The 16,680-nt window shown below is 57.1% G+C and overlaps 1 protein-coding gene across 9 annotated transcripts in view; it reads right to left on the reverse strand.

Moving 5' to 3' along the window:
* The window catches only part of IL11RA (interleukin 11 receptor subunit alpha), a 123,320-nt gene that overhangs the window by 4,003 nt on the left and 102,637 nt on the right, over positions 1–16,680 (reverse strand). For 6 of the 9 annotated variants that reach the window (XM_053297429.1, XM_053297433.1, XM_053297431.1 and 3 more), the window contains 10 exons: positions 14,737–14,836; positions 13,770–13,830; positions 12,911–13,080; positions 12,539–12,653; positions 8,280–8,312; positions 5,968–6,131; positions 2,740–2,903; positions 1,400–1,541; positions 873–992; positions 406–508 (listed from right to left, as the gene is read on the reverse strand). In XM_053297429.1, the coding sequence (XP_053153404.1) occupies positions 406–508; positions 873–992; positions 1,400–1,541; positions 2,740–2,903; positions 5,968–6,131; positions 8,280–8,312; positions 12,539–12,653; positions 12,911–13,080; positions 13,770–13,830; positions 14,737–14,836 (1,172 nt within the window). The remainder of the gene's footprint in view (positions 1–405; positions 509–872; positions 993–1,399; positions 1,542–2,739; positions 2,904–5,967; positions 6,132–8,279; positions 8,313–12,538; positions 12,654–12,910; positions 13,081–13,769; positions 13,831–14,736; positions 14,837–16,680) is intronic. The other 3 variants (XM_053297425.1, XM_053297428.1, XM_053297426.1) reach the window with 3 other exon arrangements.

Raw genomic sequence — 16,680 nt, forward strand, 5'->3', positions numbered from 1 at the left:
CACATACTGAGTCAGACCCTTGGTCCATCCAGCTCAGAACTGTCTTCACTGACTGGCAGTGGCTTTTCCAAGGTTGCAGGGAGGCATCGCTCTCAGCCCTATCTTGGAGATGCTGCCAGGGAGGGGACTGGGAACCTCCTGCTCTTCTCAGAGCGGCTCCATTTTCCTTCAAGGGGAAGGAATCTCTTCCAGTGCTCACACATGTAGTCTCCCAATTCAAATGCAAGCCAGGGTGGGCCCTGTTTAGCAAAGGGGACAATTCAGGCTGGCCAGCACAAGACCAGCTCTGGCGATCAGCCCTCACTCAGCACCTTCCCAAAGGGGTCGTTTCAGCCAAAGGCAGAGAGAGAGGAAAGAGCCACTCCTCCTGGGTGCTTCTTCAGGAGGAGGGAGAGGTGCACCTACCACATCAGGAAGCCAAAGACCAGAATCACGGCCAAGACAAAGAAGGCAAAGACCCCAAGCGACACCAGAACCGCCACCTTCTCCGTGGGGTCGCTCTGGCCTGCTGGGGACAGAAAGGACGGCTGATGCCTCGTGCTGCTCCGGCACCTTCTGCAGGTGAATGAAACACCACCTGCCCCAACACACGTTCAGAGGGAGAAGCAGGAATGCTTGGCCCAGGCCGTTGGATGCCCCCCAGGTCCAAGCCTGGCCAAGAAGGCAACATGGCTGACAGGACAACTGGGCACATTCCCCACCACCACTCAGTCCTACCAGATGCATGCCCCATTTGACCCTGATTCTCCCCCACCCCAGTGTCTTTCTCATCCTGGGGGTGGGAGAGCTTGTGCTGGGGGCCTCTGCCCTTCCCCAAGACCCACTCCGTGTGTGTGTGTGTGTGTGGGGTGTTTTTCCTCCTGGGTACATACCAACAGGCTCATTGTCAGGGGCCAGAGAAGGCTTTTCGGCCGGACTTTCGGGCTCCATGGCTCCAGGGGCAGCTTCGCTGGGGGCCACCGTTGGTCCTGAAGACAGACAAGGGATGTTGTCTGTGGAGGAGCAAGAGGTGGAGGGCCTGGCAAAGGCTGAGGTCTGGCGGGGGCAGGGGGGACATCAAGACCCACTGACACCGCCCCGGGACACTGGTGGGGGGGCACCTGGGAAGGAGGAGGGAGGGGTTCTCAGAGCAGCACCGTCTCCCTGTGTGTGAGGCCTCCTGGGAGTCTGCTCTGGGAGCCCCGCGTGGCTGAGAAGTGGGGCATCCACATACCACATCCACCAAACGGGTAGCACTGTCCCTGCCAGGCAGCCCACCGCCCACAATGGGCAGGCCAAGTGCTCATCCCGCCAGCTGCTCCGCCCAGCTGCAGGGCCCTCCCGCCACCCCAGCCGCCGCCTGCTCCTACCCATCCCCTCCACGCCACGCCCTCCTCCGGCCCTTGCTGGAGCGCCTTACCGGTGGCGGGCATGCCCCACGCTTCGGCACTCCACTCGCTCCAGCTCCCAGCATCGAGGAAGTCCTTGGCGCTCACCTGGACCACGTGGCCCAGCCCCATGAAGGCGTCAGTGATCAGCTCGGACATGTTGCCCGTCTCCATCTGCAAATCCAGGACGCACACAGGACGCCATCAGCTGCAGCGCAGGCCCGCCAACCTCCTCTCCCCACCCCCCACCCCCATATTCTCTTCCTGCCATTAAAGTTCTGGGACACTCTCTGATCGACCCGGTCATGAGAAGGCCGGCTAGGTTTGGCTGCCGCCTGCCCCCCCCCCAGCTGTGTGCCACGTGCTCTTCTGCACCACACAGAGGGAGGCTGGGGATGGGGGAGCAGCAGGCTGCAGGACAGGCAGTTGTGTGCAAACCAGGAACAATCTAGCAGTGGAGATGGAGAAATATGCCTGTCCCTTCAGATCGACAGGGAGAACCTTCTCCCCTGTCTCCCTAGGTGGCGCGAACTCAAGAGTGAGCCTTCTCTGTGGCCCCAACTGTGCTTTGGAACGCCCACCCCCCACAGCCCAGGAAGGTCTGTCTGCCCCCTCCCTGATGACAGCCCCAACAGCATTTTCAGACCCTTCTCTCCCAGCTGGTTTTCTGGCTGACCAGAGGTACACTCCAGTGTTTCCTCCTTGCTTTGACTGCTTTGCTGCTTCTGTTGTTGCTCTGAATGGGTTGGGTTGGTCTGCTGGTTGGTTTTTTGCTCTGGGTCTTGTTTTCAAAAGTTTTGCTTTGTAAGCTGCACCTGGCGTACTACTTTTTGGCATTTTTCTTTTAAAAAAATCATGTCCTGTGCCAAAATGGAAAGGTGGGGCATAAATCCTTCGAATATATGATGTGGATGCACTCAGTTTCAAGGGCGGTTGTTGTTGTTCTGGTTAATGAACTTATTTTTAAAACCCTGTTACATTTGGGGGGCAGGGCAGGGAGTGTGACAATGGCTCAGACAGCAGCGGCTGCCAAATACCTGCCCAGCCCCCAGCCCCCTCCTCTTCTTAGGACTCTCACAGGCACCCCTCCATCTTTTTGCGGTTACTGAGGTCTGCAGGAGGAAGGACCAAGCCCCGGGCAGACGGCCACAGGCCATCTAGAACAGCCGAGGTTGGAAACAGAAAAAACTGAATTCCTGTTCTGGAAGAAACGTGGGGGAACCACACAGCCAAGGGCCCCCTGAGCTCAGCATCAGAGGGGCAGGTGAAAGGCCCCCAAGCAGCCCTCCTTGCCCCCCAACTCTGGCCCGTCTTCCCTCATGGTTGGAGCAGAACCCTCCAGCTTCTCCAGCCCTCTCCCCTCAGGACTCACCACAGACCAGGAGCTGTAAATGAAGGGGCGATACTGCAGTCGGAATTTGAGCTGGAAGTGGGGCTCCTTCGGCCAGGTGGAGGGGTATTCCCAGCTCACACGCAGGCGCCGGGGGGCTGAGGGCACCGGCTCCACCCGCAGGCCCTCCGGGGGGTCTGGTTTGACTGGGGAGACAAAGCAGAGGCAGGAGGTGAGCTCTGGGGAGCAAAGGAGCCGGGCCCTTCGCTGACCCACCCCTGGGAGGTCCAGGCCCTTTGCTCTTTTGGAGTCAGGGGGCAGCAGGGCGACTGGGCTGTTGTGGTGGTGGTTGGGGATGAGGAGGGCTGCCCCCTCCCTTCTCCTAGAACCTGGGTGAGAGACCAGAGTGGGGCTCTCCAAGTCCGGCCCGGCATACGGACCCCCCTGCCCTTCTTCCCGAGGGATCCCTCACGTGGCCTCCCAGCTGCCAGCTCTCCTCCATCGCTCTCCATCCTGACTTGATCTCTTCCCAGTCACTCTTGTTCTTCTATTCTATTCTATTCTATTCTATTCTATTCTATTCTATTCTATTCTATTCTATTCTATTCTATTCTATTCAAAATATGTATACCCCGCCCCTCCAGTAAATTACTGCTCGGGGCAGCTCACAACATTTATAAAACAAATGATATAAATCATCTCGGAGAGACCATATTACTCCCGTATTGAAGGAGTTACACTGGCTGCTGATATGTTTCCGGGCAAAATACAAGGTGTTGGTCAAAACCTATAAAGCCCTAAACAGCTTGGGCCCTGGGTATTTAAGAGAACGCCTTCTTCGTCACGAACCCCACCACCCATGGAGGTCATCAGGAGAGGTCTGTCTGCAGTTGCCACTGGCTCATCTGGTGGCTACTCAGGGATGGGCCTTCTCCGCTGCTGCCCCGAGGCTTTGGAATGCGCTCCCTGCTGAAATAAGAGCCTCCCCATCTCTGACAGCTTTTAAAAAGTCTTTAAAGATGCATCTGTTCACCCAGGCTTTAAATTAAATATTGTTCTAATGGCTTTAATGCTGTTTTAAAATATTGTTTTAAAATTTTTAAATTGTTATGGTGTTTTAAACTTTTTGTTTTGGTTTTAACTAATGTTTTACTTTCTGTTTTTATTTTCTTTGTAAACCGTCCAGAGACGTAAATTTTGAGCGGTAGAAAAACGTGTTCAACAAATAATAAATAAATAATAAAATCAGACCCAACCAGGGCAGCAGCCTTTAATCCAGGGGTTCTCTGCCCTGGGTCCCCAGAGGTAGTTGGACTAGAACTCCCATTGCCCCCAGATCTCCCACAAAATCTGGGGAGCCCTGGTCGAGAACCCCTGGTTTGATCACTTGGACTGATCAACTGAAACCCTTTTGGTCCACGAGGGATGCATGGGGTCATCTGAGAAGGGTTGCATCTTCTGCTCTCAGACTCAAGGATGGGAAACCTCCTTGAACCAGGTGGCTGCTGCGACATGCAGGAACATCACTGCCCGTGTGTGTGTGTGTGTGTGTGTGTGTGTATGTGTGTGTGTGTGTGAAACAGGAGAACTGGCAAGAGGATCTGCTGGGAAGCGGGTGCTGGAGTTTGGTGGCCATTCATTCCCACAGACAAGGGCCATGGCCAGCTGCCCCCTCCGCGCGCATGAAGATCTGTCGACGGGATGGTTTACCACATGTCACTGAACAAGGCATTAAACTGTCTGGACTCCAGCAGGGCCCTCCAAGCTCTGGAGTGAGCCATACTAGACATTACCATTATTATTATTAAATGATGGGCTGGATGCTGAAAGTCTGGTGGAAGTGCCTCTTGGATCTAAAAAACAGTTGTGTGAGGAGCGTCTGATCTAGCTTGGAATTATGGTGTGTGGGGATAGAAGGGGGCAACCCAGATGACCAGGGGCCTGGAGCACCTTCCTTATGAGGCTAGGCTACAACACCTGGGACATTTTAGTTTGGAAAAGGGGCGACTAAGGGGAGACATGATCAAAGTGTATAAAATTATGCATGGTGTAGAGAGGGTGGACAGAGAGAAATTTTTCTCCCTCTCTCACAACCCTAGAATCAGGGGTCACCCCATGAAACTGAAGGTCAGGAAATTTAGGACCGACAAGAGGAAGTACTTTTTCACACAGCGCATAATTAACCTATGGAATTCCTTGCCATGGGATGCGGTGATGGCTACCAGCTTGGGTGGCTTGAAAAGGGGCTTAGACAGATCCATGGAGGTCTATCAATGGCTACTATTCTGGTGGCTGTGGGCCACCTCCAGCCTCAGAGGCAAGATGCTGCTAAACACCAGTGGCAGGGGAGCAACAGCTGGAGAGGGGGCGTGCCTTCACCTCCTGCCTGTGGGCTTCTTGGAGGCATCTGGTGGGCCACTGTGGGAAACAGGATGCTGGACTAGATAGGCCTGGTCCAGGAGGGCTGTTCTTATGGGATGGGGGTGGGTGGGTTTACACTTTCCCCTGCACCCTTTTCCTGCTGAAAATTGTGTGTGTGTATGTGTGTGTGTGTGTGTGCACACACACTTCTGGAGCACATAGCATCTCCAGGAGTGGATCTCTGGCACATAGGAAGCTGCCTTCTACGGAGTCAGAGCCTTGGTCCATCTAGCTCAGTATTGCCTGCACAGATGAACAGCAGCTTCTCCAAGGTTACAGGCATGAGGGAGATGCTGCCAGGGGGGGAAACTGGGGCCTTCTGCATGCAAGCATGAAACAGATGCTAATCCCAGGGCAGCCCCACCCCCTGAGGGGAATATCACACAGTGCTCACGCATGTAGTCTCCCATTCAAATGCAAACTAGGGCAGACCCTGTTTAGCAAAGGGGACAAGTCATGCTTGCGACCACCAGACCAGCTCTGCTCTGGCAGGAACGCATAGGACAGGGAAAGGAATAACCTCCTGTTTGCTCGTCCCACACTCCAGCCCCCATCAAGACTGTTTCCCCCACTGAAAGAAGAGTCTCTTCTGTTTGCAAGCACAGCTCCAAGGGGAACCCTGAGTGTGGCGCTCAGTATTAGGCAGCTTCACATGTCCTGTGACCACACACTCCCCCTGGCATGAGCCTCCTGTGACCCTCTCAGCTCTCTTCCCCTTCCGCCCCAGTTGCTAACGGCCACCAGTCCCGGCCAGGAGAGGAGCGGGGAGGCCTGGTGCATGCAGAAGGCGCCCTCTTGCCTAGCCAGACCCTTCTCCCCCACCCCCCGCCCGGCAAGGGCAGCACTCACTGATGGCCTGCACGGTGATGTCCAGGAGGCGGAAGGTCGAGCCCAAGGGGTTCACCTCTGTCACGTTCATGCGATAGGAGCTCCAGAACTGGGCCTTGCTGACGGTGCAAGCGTGGGGGCGGGCGGGGTTCTGGACGCACAGCCCCACGTCGCTAGGCTGTGACCTGTGCACACAAAAGCAGGGGTGGGGGGAAGGCCAGGCTTTGAAAAATCTAGGGCTGCCCAGTGAGCTGCTGCTGCTGCTGCTACTACTGCGCTGGCTATTTACACTCCACTTTTCAACGCAGTTCTCAAAGCAGTTCACATAGAAAATAATAATAAAGATGCCTCCCTGTCCCTAAAGGGCTCCTCCCAGTCTAAAAAGAAACAGACGGCAGACGCCAGCAGCAGCCACTGGCGGGATGCTGAGCTGGGGCCTAAGCAACTGCCTTCCTCCCCAACCCACACACCTTGGAGGTCATCAAAACCGTGGGCGGCTCTGCTGCCCATTTGGAAAGCACACCCCAAAACAATAATAGGTCAAGGCCTTGTTCAGAACCAAGTGAAAGGTCCCAGCGTCCATCAAAAACCTTTCATCATGGCAATGATGCTTCCCAAGAAAATTGGTCGCACCTCAGAGCCAATTTACACAGCCAGAACAATTGTGTGGCACAGCTCTGCAGGGGAAGAATGCAAGCGCAATATGTTGTGTTGGAATCTTCTCAGTTTTAAAGACCCCCCAAAACCTGCCCACAGTTCGAAAATCAAGCATCAGAGACAGCCTAGCCCTGTCCCTAGAGTATTAGTTTTATTTGTTTGTTTGTTTGTTTAATGTATAGACTACCTTTCATTAAAACAATCCCAAGGAGGTTCACACAAAAATTAAAACAAGACTTCTAAATGCATGATGGTGTTCCCACCCACCCCCACCAAGTATACTACCCCCCACCCTAAACCTGGGGTGGTACATTCATAACACTTTGCTCTGAATGTGTGAATTACTCCTGAGGGAGCTGGAAGACACCTAACAGGTCATGGAGTTCAATTTCTCTCCTAGGACAACAAGCAAAACATTCAGAAGAAATTGGTCTCATTAGTTCCATGACGAGGATACATAAATTAATGCTTCTCAAGAGCTTCTCACTTTGATGACTGTTATGAATGAGAGGCCATCAAGCCTATTTAGTAGCTGATGATTTATAGAGATATTTGCATGTTGGGAGAACATCCTGTATACCTTGCAGGGCAAGCGAGAGGGGTAAACCAGTTCCGTTTAGGACCAGAAGCCCCGAGAAGGCCTGCGATGCTGCTGCAGGCTTCTCCCTCCATCAGGAGCCGGCATTTCCTTCCAGCCCCCAGCCCCAGCGACATGCCTGTTCAGGAACACCGCCAGCCCGCGTGTGCACGGAGGGCGTGCGCGCCTGCCCAGAGACAGCAGGCCTTGGCCGGGAGCAGCTCCCTGGGAGGTCCTCCTGCTCCTGGCGTGGCGCCAGCACCCTCTCACATTCCCGGAAGGATGCAAAGGCCCTGCCTCCCTGGCACGGAAAGGAAATGGAGCAGGATGCTCTGTGCATGCAGCGTCAGCAGTGCATGCACGGCAGAAATGGCTGAGTGGGGACTGTGGAGACAAGGGAAGGGGCCCCCCAGCTCCTCCCTGCCCCAGAGCCTCCTGCTGCTGCTGCTGCTGCTGCTGCTGCTGCAAGCCCCCTTGCAGCGAAAAGGGAGCAGGCACGGCCAGCTCCCAGGAAAGGGGGACCTGCTGCCGCCGGGGCAGGGCCCCTCCACTGTCTTGGCGTCTTGCCAGCCTGGGCTGAAGGCAAGCAGAACACGGAACCGCCCAGGCCTCTCTAGGGGAATGAAGACGCAGGGAGAGGGGCCTTCTCCAGATGGTCTCTTGCGCTCCTGGCCAGAAGGGCCATCAATGCATGCCCAGTAATGTGAAGGTGAGCAGTTTGCAAATAGATCAAAAGGATACCCGTAAGAAGGGGAACACAACTCCGCTTGTCCACTGAAGGTGGGACCGGGAGAAACAGTCCCAAACCCCAGGGAGCTGGAGGAGTCCAGGTGCGGAAGAGTTCCCCAAGCCAAGGAGCAGTCCAGCCCTCCCTCTGCCGGAAGGTTCACACCAGAGCCAGACCAGCATCCGATGGGGGCCCTCGAGGTGGACCCAGGTCAACCCGCCCCAGGACAAGGGCCTGGGCACTCCGGTCAGTGGCCCACCGGGTCCTTCCTTCCGACACGCAAGGTTCCAGCTGGGACCAAGCCAACCCCTTAGTGGTCTCTGGGACCTTCTCCCGGCCCCCTCCCCAAGCTTCCCGTTTGAGTCTTCTTACCTTTGTCTCTCATCTTCAGTCAGCAATTTTTTCCTAGGGAAGGAGAGAGAGAGAGAGAGAGTTAAGAAGGGGAGGGTGCGCCAAGGAACCCAGGGAGGAAGCTGAAGGGTGTTCTTCACGGGGCAGCTGGAAAGGGGCACCCCTGGGCCGTGCTGAGCAACCCCAGCCCCACCACGGAGGCAGCGGGGCTTGCCCCTGAGCAGTCCTTTGGGTCATAGTTGGAGGTGGAAGGATGGGGCTCAGTTCCAGCCCTACGGCAAGGAATACGGGATGCTAAAAAGGCACGCCTGGGAAAGAGTCCTGCTGTGAAGGTCAGCAGCGTCCTTCCGAGTGGCACGGCCAGGCCTCGGGGCCAGTCCTGGCAGGCACTGTGCTGCACAACCGCCGCCAACCCGTGCAGGCAGCAGCTCCTCAGCAGCTGTGGATACACGCAGCCACCTCCTGCAGCCTCAGAGCCCGCCCTGCCCGAGGGACATCAGCCGCCCTCCACCCAAAGAGCAGCAGCTCACAGATCATGCAGTGACACGCCATTTATTCAGGGCGCCACGTGTTATGCAACACACAGGCACAGCAATTAACACTTAGAGGAGACAGTTTGTGTGTGGAAATGGCTTCCCATGTGTTATGACACAGATGTACAGCCCCAGCCCTGGAGCGCCAGTTGGGGGTCAGAAGTGGGTGCCTGCTGGGCTTCCCCGCCTGTTGCAACACTGGCTCGAGGGCAGCACTAGGGGGCGCTGTTGCCAACATGCAGAATTCCAGCAGCCTCACTGGGGATCATGAGAGGCATGTGCCGGGCTCTCCACCAGAGGTGGCCGCATTGCCCAGAGGATTCAAGACGCCTGGAAACGGTCAGAAGGGGGCTCTCTCTCTCTCCTCCTGTCTCAGGAGGAAGATGCAGCAGGACGTGAGAGGAAGCAGCAGAGAGGCACATGCTGGTCTTCTTCTGCACGGGGCTGCTGCTTCCCCTGCGTGTCCAGACTGCTATGTGGCAAGCAGAGCAATCCCAGGCCGAGCAGAGGCAAGAGGAGGGCCCGTCTGTCTGCACAGGAGGTGGTGGAGCCAAAATGACAGCCTGTGGATCCCCTTGCTGCGACACAGAGCCTTCCGTGTGTGGGCAGCACTCCCTGCCCTGGGAAATCTGCACGGGTATTCTTCAGGTGCTGACACGTCTCTGTGCCAAGGGCTACAAGCCAGGGAGGGGCACAAGGCCAACGGCTCTGGTTGGTTTCCTATCAGCCCCCTCCCAGCTCACACTGGATTCACTTGGAAATAAGCCAAGCTATTCCCCGGGGGAGCCCTGCCCCCCAAGGAGGACCAGCCAACGGGCAAAAGCCTGCTCCCGTGCTTCCCTCTTCCTCGCCTTTTCTCTAGCAAGGAAGGAGGATGCCTGCAACTCTGGGCTGGAGAGCAGAGAGGTCCCTGGGAAAGGGGCCGAGGCTCCTCCTGGGGTGTCCCCTCGTCCCACCTGCGCGCCTCTGGCTAAGCCATCTCGTTTCAAGTTCCTCCCAAAGCGACTTGACGAGCAGCAAGCAGAGGAAAGCAAGGCGTGTGGGGCGTGCTGGAGAGGGACCCCTCTCGCCAGCCCCTTGCCAGCTCTTCTAACATCAGCTGTCTCCAGACCCACTGCAAGAGGTGGGGGCTCTGCCTGCATTGCCTTCTCCACCATCCAGCACACACAGGTCTGAAGGGTTGGCGGGGGTGGGTGGGCTGCCTGCCCCGTCTGCCAATCCAGCCAAGGCGCTCTGCTGGAAAGGATTCCCAGCTGAACTGGTGGGAGGCACAGCCCGGTCAAATTGCTGCTACCGCAGAAGGTCAAACTGCAGCCTGCTTGCTGCCGTCCGGCCCTCAGTCGTCAACCAGGCAGGCTGTCCCCCTCCCACGAGGCCCTGGGCAAGTCCCGCTCCAGAGGGGCTCTGGTGGGGGTCCCGGGGCCGCCTCCTCGCTTTGCGTACGAGTGGTGAGAGTGGCTGGGCTCCTGGACGGCCTGCCTCATTATGGCCAGAGGACGCCTCGGCAAGCCTGACTCCACCCTTCTGGAATGCCGGCCGGCCAATCACAGCCCCCCCCCTCCGCCCCCCAACTGGGAAGCCAGACCGTTCTGTGAGCATCCATTTGGAAGGGAGAGTGGAAACCCGTGTGATCGTTTTTGGGAAGGTCTTCGTGCCAAGCAAGGGCCCTGGCCAGCCAGCGCGAGGGCTTTGGAAAAACAACTCGGCCACGTGCTACCCTTCGCAGGGCAAGAGAACATCCAGTCACAGCCGGGAAGGGGGGGGGCGGTGATGCACGAGGCCAGGTGTGCCCCCCCCTTCCTCTTGGTCGCCTCCGCACCCTAGTCCGGCTTGGGCCCCACCGAGAGGCAGGCCCGAGTGCGAGAAGCAAGCTGGCCCAACGTGGCCACGGCCCGAGGCTGTAGCGCCACCGCACAAGCGCCACAGAAAGGACGGCTGGGCTGCAGGCGAGAGCCAGAGGGCTCCGTGGGCCCCAAACGCAGACTCCAAACTGGGGGGCCATCAGCCAAGGAGTGGGCGGCTCACGTGGCCAGAGCAGCCCCAGAGACCCCACCCTGCTCCAGCCGCCACGGGCACAAGCAAGGGGTCTGAGGCACTCCTGTCCGCAGCGGCTTCTGCGCTGCCGAGCGACTCCCCTCCGCCCGCACGGACCCCCCTCTCGCTCTCAAATAAATGTCCGGCTCCGATGGAGGAGCCGGCGCTTGGGGCAGGAGACACCCCAAGCCTTTCCCTACCTTCTCCACAAAGTCCCTGGCACTCCCCCTGCCCCCTCCATGCCCAGGCCAAGCTAGATGCCAAGGGCAAGTTCCCCACTTAGGACTCCCAACCGCCTTTTCTTTTTCAGCATTCAGTTGTGGGTCTTTTGACGGGGTCTGCAGGGTGGCGGGAGGGGTCTCCCTTCCCTCTGCCCCCATGCCTCAGCCCTCCTCCAAATGGCCCCCTCTCTCCAGAAAGTGTAGGGGCACAAACTACAGGGCAGCTCACACAACTGGTACTTGGGTGGGAGACCCACGTCCTACCTATGTCTGGGAGCTGTGAACACCCCCCCTCCCCACTTTCTGCTCATGTGTGAGTGAAAAACCAGGTGGGGGGCCTTGTCTGTCAGTGTTGCCCTCTTTGGGTAATAAGAGGGGAAGGGAGAGATGGATGCTGGGAAAAGGGAAGAGCCTTTCTGCCTGCCACGTGGCCCCACCGCCAAAGCTCTCCCCCTCCAGGGATACGCGGTGTCTTCTTTTTCCTTCACATCACAGAACTGCTCCTGATTTGGTGGCAAGACCCCCATCCCCGAAGTGAGCCAAGGTTCTTCCCCCTTTTTCATTCCCGACATCCACCTCCCTCCTTTCCTGCTGCTGTCAGGCTTTAGACTGTATGGTCCTCAAGGCAGAGACCTGTCTTTTCATTTTCCTTCTCTAGAGCCCTCTGCGGCACATCCATATGGCAAGCTGTAATTCCCAGAGAGGATGACCGGCCGGCTCAGTCAAGGCTCCCTCCAGGAATCTGTTGGCGGGTTCATTTCTGCTCGCGGGAGAGCTCAGGTGGCAGACAGAATGCCACACCCAAAGCCTCCACCAGCTCCCCCCCCCCAGCCCTGCCCCGATCTCTGCCCTGCCACAGCAGCTGGGCCCCCCAATGAAAAGGCCACGAGCCCCAGTGAGCCCGGCAGGCAAGCGAGGAGCAGCCCCCGTGTTGCTGCAGGAGGAAGCCTGGCTGGCAAAGGGGGGGGGGGAAGGGGTCATGCCTGCCGTCCTGTGACCCAGAGCGCCGGTCAGGCCCCAGAGACCTCCTCATGCTCAGGCCCAGCTGCTGCACGCACAGAGGAAAGAGCCGAAAGGCAAAGGAGGAGACGAGGGCTGTTTGGGGGGTGGGGGGGTGGGGGACATAGCCGGGGCAGACCCCGGGCACAAAACCCAGCCCACGGAGAGGGAGGCAGCCCTGGCTTCCTGCCGAGCCCAAGCAGAGAGACGCAACTGTGGCAGATGCGGGCTGAGCGGGGCTGGGCAGAGGGGAGATCTGCAGCCAGAGGCCTTCTGCCCCCTTTCCGGTGGCGGCAGCAGCAGCAAGGAAGCCTCCCAAGGGGGGAGCCTCAGCCAGAAGCCCCCACCCAAGGGGGACGCTGCTTGGTGGCCTCTTCCCGGCCTCTCTGCAGCCACTGGCCACAGTCTGCGACAGGAGACCCCAAGCGGAGGTGGGCTTTAGCTGTGGCACAAGCAGGGACACATGCACAGGCGCCCCCCCTGCCCCCGGTACCTATAGGTGGTGATGTATCTGGTGGGCAGAAACGTCTCCACGCCGGGAGCCCAGAAGCAGGAGAAGTTCTCGTAGTTGGAAGCTCTGCAGGAGACGGAGGGGACCCCCGGGAGACCTGCAGGACAAAGTGGCTCTTGGGAAGGAGGCGGCAGCCGCTGCTCGGACTCCCAGCCCAAGGGGCGGCCAGGGGGACACCGCGCCCAAGACGCTGGGGTTGTGAGCCGCCCCGAGCAATGGTGGGCCCTGGAGAGGCGGGGTGGAAAGATCTCAAAGCACCCGGCCTCCGGTCCTGGAGAAGCTCACTGGGGGGGCGCCAGCCCTCCCACCCCGCCCGCCCCCCCCAGGGCCCTTGGCAGCCAAGCCTGAGCTTACGGCCGAGACGGAGGATGGCGGAGCCCAGGAGCAGTCCACTGGCGGCGTCGTGGCAGCTGTAGGTGCCTTCGGAGGGGAGCTCGGCCTGGGGCAGGAGCAGCTGCCCTTGCTGGAGCCGGGAGCCCTCGGGCAGCTCGGCCGCTCCGTCCCATCGCCACTCCACAATCGCGCTACAAGGCAGAGAGCAGCAGCAAGGAAGGGGGGGGTGAGTCCGGGGGGGGGACTCCCAGGCCTCGAGCCAGCAGCCCCCACTTCCCCGTGACTTAGGATGCAGCAGAGCTGCAATGCCCTGGGGGTGGGGTGGGGGCTTAGATGCGCTTTCACACATTTGGGGTGGGGGCGGCGGGGGGGGAAGCTGGCTGGTGGGAGGAACAGGCCGCTGCGTCTTCAGTGGGGTGGGGGGGGGCTGCAAAAGCAGCGACAGAAGGAAACTTAGCACCATCTTATATGCAGCCTGCATACAAGATTTTCTGGTTTTGGGGGGTGAAATTCAATCATAAGGGATACTTTATTAAAAAAAACCCCAAAACATTAATTTTAGTTGTTGTAGATGCATTTTGAAGGTTACAAATGCATACTTGCTGGACTGTCAGGGAAGATCTCCAGACTGTTACCTGACCCAAATGCCTGGCTTCTTCAGAGGCTTTGAGTGGCCTCAAAGCCATGGAAAATGAGGGGCAGGCGGAAAGATGGGGTGCAGTAAATGGCAGCACATGGTGAGCTGCCCCTGAGGGGGAAGGGAAGCTCCCACCCCTCCTCTATGGGGTGCCCATGAAATTGCTCTGCTCTGTTTGAGGCGGCCTCTCCGTCGTCAGCTCCTTGGCTCAGAGCTTCCACAGCACCTCTCAGGGAGACCCACCTGGGGCTGATTCCGGCACACGTCAGCGTCACGTCCTTCCCCAGCTGGCCATACGTCACCCCTGAAAGAGAGGAGCCTCAGTGTCAGGCCAGGAGGAGGCTACTCCCCGACTCCCCAGTCTGCTGGCTGCACGGCCACATTCGTGGCAGGGGAAGCCCGAAGCCATTACCCTCCCTTGTGGGGCTTGGTGCAGAAAAAGGCAGGACACCCCACACGTTGGACAGGGGGCAAAGGAAGGGTGGTGGTCAAGGTCTGGGAAAGAGCGTGAGACTTCCTGGGGGAGCCCCCAACTGCTGCCTCTGGAACGCAGGCCCAGCTGGGACTGGGGTGGCCTGCTGCAGCCCCCGGAGAAGGAAGCAGGGAGGAGATGGGGGTGGGGTCATCGCTCCACCAAAGAGCCTCTGCCCCCCAGGTTCAAGCCCTGGCAGCATCTCCAGGGAGGGCTGGGGGAAAGACCCCTGCCTGAAACCTTGGAGAGCTGCTGCCAGCCAACACGTAGCCAGTACTGAGTAGGGTCTGGCTCGGCAGAGGTCGGCTTCCTGGGTCCTACAAGCTGCCGCCATGCTGGTCAACAGTTCTGACTGCCAGAAACTGGGACATGTCTGGCAGACCCTGAGTCTCGGACTCTCTGGTGGAGGAGCCGGAGCTGAGGGGTAAGCCCAAGCCCTAACTAAGGGAGATCCCTGGCGTAACCCTCACCTCCCCAATCCCAGTGCTGGGCAAAACGTCTCTCTGCTCGGGTCCCTGGAGGGCCAGACCAGCCAGACCTGGACCACTGGACTGATCCAGTACAAGGCAGATACTTGCCCACCCAGCCCCTTTGCTCTCTCCCCTGTGCCTGGTATTTGTGAGATGATCCTGTGCAGACCATGCCTTGGGCCTGATCCTGCAAAGCCTGACGATCACAATTCTGCAGGCGGTCTTTCAAAGACCTGACAGACTGAAGACTCTGCAATGGTCCACTCACCTTCCTCTCCCCATTCTCCGGACATGGTGATGGACGTGGTTACCAAGACGGCTGCCAAGAGGACCACGACTCTGCTGACACATGAGATGGGGCTCAGCATCTGAAGCCGAGGAAGAGAATAAATGCACGTATATCATTCGGCAGACCCGAAACATGGTGTTTTTCAAAATCAGCAACAAAGCCCCAGTTCACTGGTCACTGGGTGGGAAGGACACGGTGGGGACTACCCTGGGCTGCTATAAGTCGCTTGCATCCTGGCAGCTTCCTCACCACAGTGAAATCTGCACAACCCTCTTGACTGACCATCCATCCAGATGCACCAATAACATGCCTGACTCGTGTGCACATAACTGCTAAACACAGTTTGGTGTCTTGCCTGGATGGGACCCGTGTCGTCCTTCTTCTGCCCAGTTCCTCCAGCACCACCTGCACCTGGCGTCTACCTGATTTCCCACCACTTCTCCCTCCATCCGTTCTTCTGCCTTCTACTACTACTACTACTACTACTACTACTACTACTACTGATATTTATATACCACCCTTCAACCAAAGTTCTCAAAGCAGAAAAATAAATAATTCATAAATAAGATGGCACCCTGTCTCCAAAGGGCTCACAATCTAAAAAGAAAGATAAAGCTGACACCAACAGCAGCCACTGGAGGGATGTTGTGCTGGGGTTGGAGAGGGCCAGTTGCTCTTCCGCTGCTAAATAAAGAGAATCACCACTTTAAAAAGATGCCTCTTTGCTCAGTTAGCAGGAGAGTCTGCCCCCACTCGGCCTTCCATAGGGGCAGGACAGGAGGAAAGTGTGAGCAGAGCTGGGTTCTGAAGAGACCACTCAGAACCATAATTCAGATCTGTAAGAAACTTACAGATCTGGACTACAGAAACTTACATGACACCACTCTGATAACTGAGAAGTCTGATGATCTGCAAGCTCTAGTGATGAAAGTCAAGGAGCACAGTGAAAAAATGGGACCATGACTAAATGTAAAGAGGACTAAGCTAATGACAATGGGTACGGCAGCAACCAGCCTCAGAATTGATCATGAAGACTTTGAAGTGGTGGATAGCTTCTGCCTTTTGACCATCAACAGTAAAGGTTCCAGCAGCCAAGAAATACACCACAGACTAGCACTAGGTAGGGTTTCAATGAAGGCCTTGGAAAGGAGATTTAGATGCCATGACGTGTCTACACCTACAAAGATTAGAATCGTTCGGACAATGGTTTTCCCCTTGACACTCTATGGATGAGAAAGCTGGACTTTGAAGAAGCAAGATAGAAAAAGCATTGATGCTTTTGAACTTTAGTGCTGGAGAAGACTTTTGAGGAGACCATGGACAGCCAGGAAAACAAACAAATGGATCCTAGAACAAATCAATCCAGAATTTCCACTCGAGGCACAAAAGACCAGGCTCAAACTATCATAATTCAGACACATTATGTGAAGACCCAGCTCCCTTGAGAAGTCCATAATGCTGGGGAAAGTTGAAGGAAAGAGAAGAAGAGGACGGCCAGCAGCGACAGAGATGAATGCACCACTGAGAGACCTTAAAGGCCAAGTTAAAGACAGGTCATCCTGGAGAGAATCTATGTGGTTGCTAAGAGTTGACACTGACTTGATGGCACTTAATCAATCAGTAATGTTTACTTAAAAAAAGAAGAAAAACGTACATGTCTGTTTTGGATGGAGAGAGAGATGTCTGCATCTGTGTGTGCGTCTACCTGACACAAAGCTGGTGTACAGAGAATCATTTACGTATGAATCCCCCCACATCGCTTGGCCTCTAAAGGTAAGATTCACCTTCTCCTCCTGGGGTGCAGAGGATCAGGCCCTTTGATCAGCTCAGCCCAAGATGGAGGCCACTGCAGGGGTGGGAAATAAGCCCCCTCCCTCTGGCTAGGAGCACACTGAGCTGATCAGGGCACGGAAAAGCCAACTA

The sequence above is a fragment of the Hemicordylus capensis genome, chromosome 2 (genome assembly GCF_027244095.1).
Source record: "Hemicordylus capensis ecotype Gifberg chromosome 2, rHemCap1.1.pri, whole genome shotgun sequence".
Taxonomy (NCBI): Eukaryota; Metazoa; Chordata; class Lepidosauria; order Squamata; family Cordylidae; genus Hemicordylus; species Hemicordylus capensis.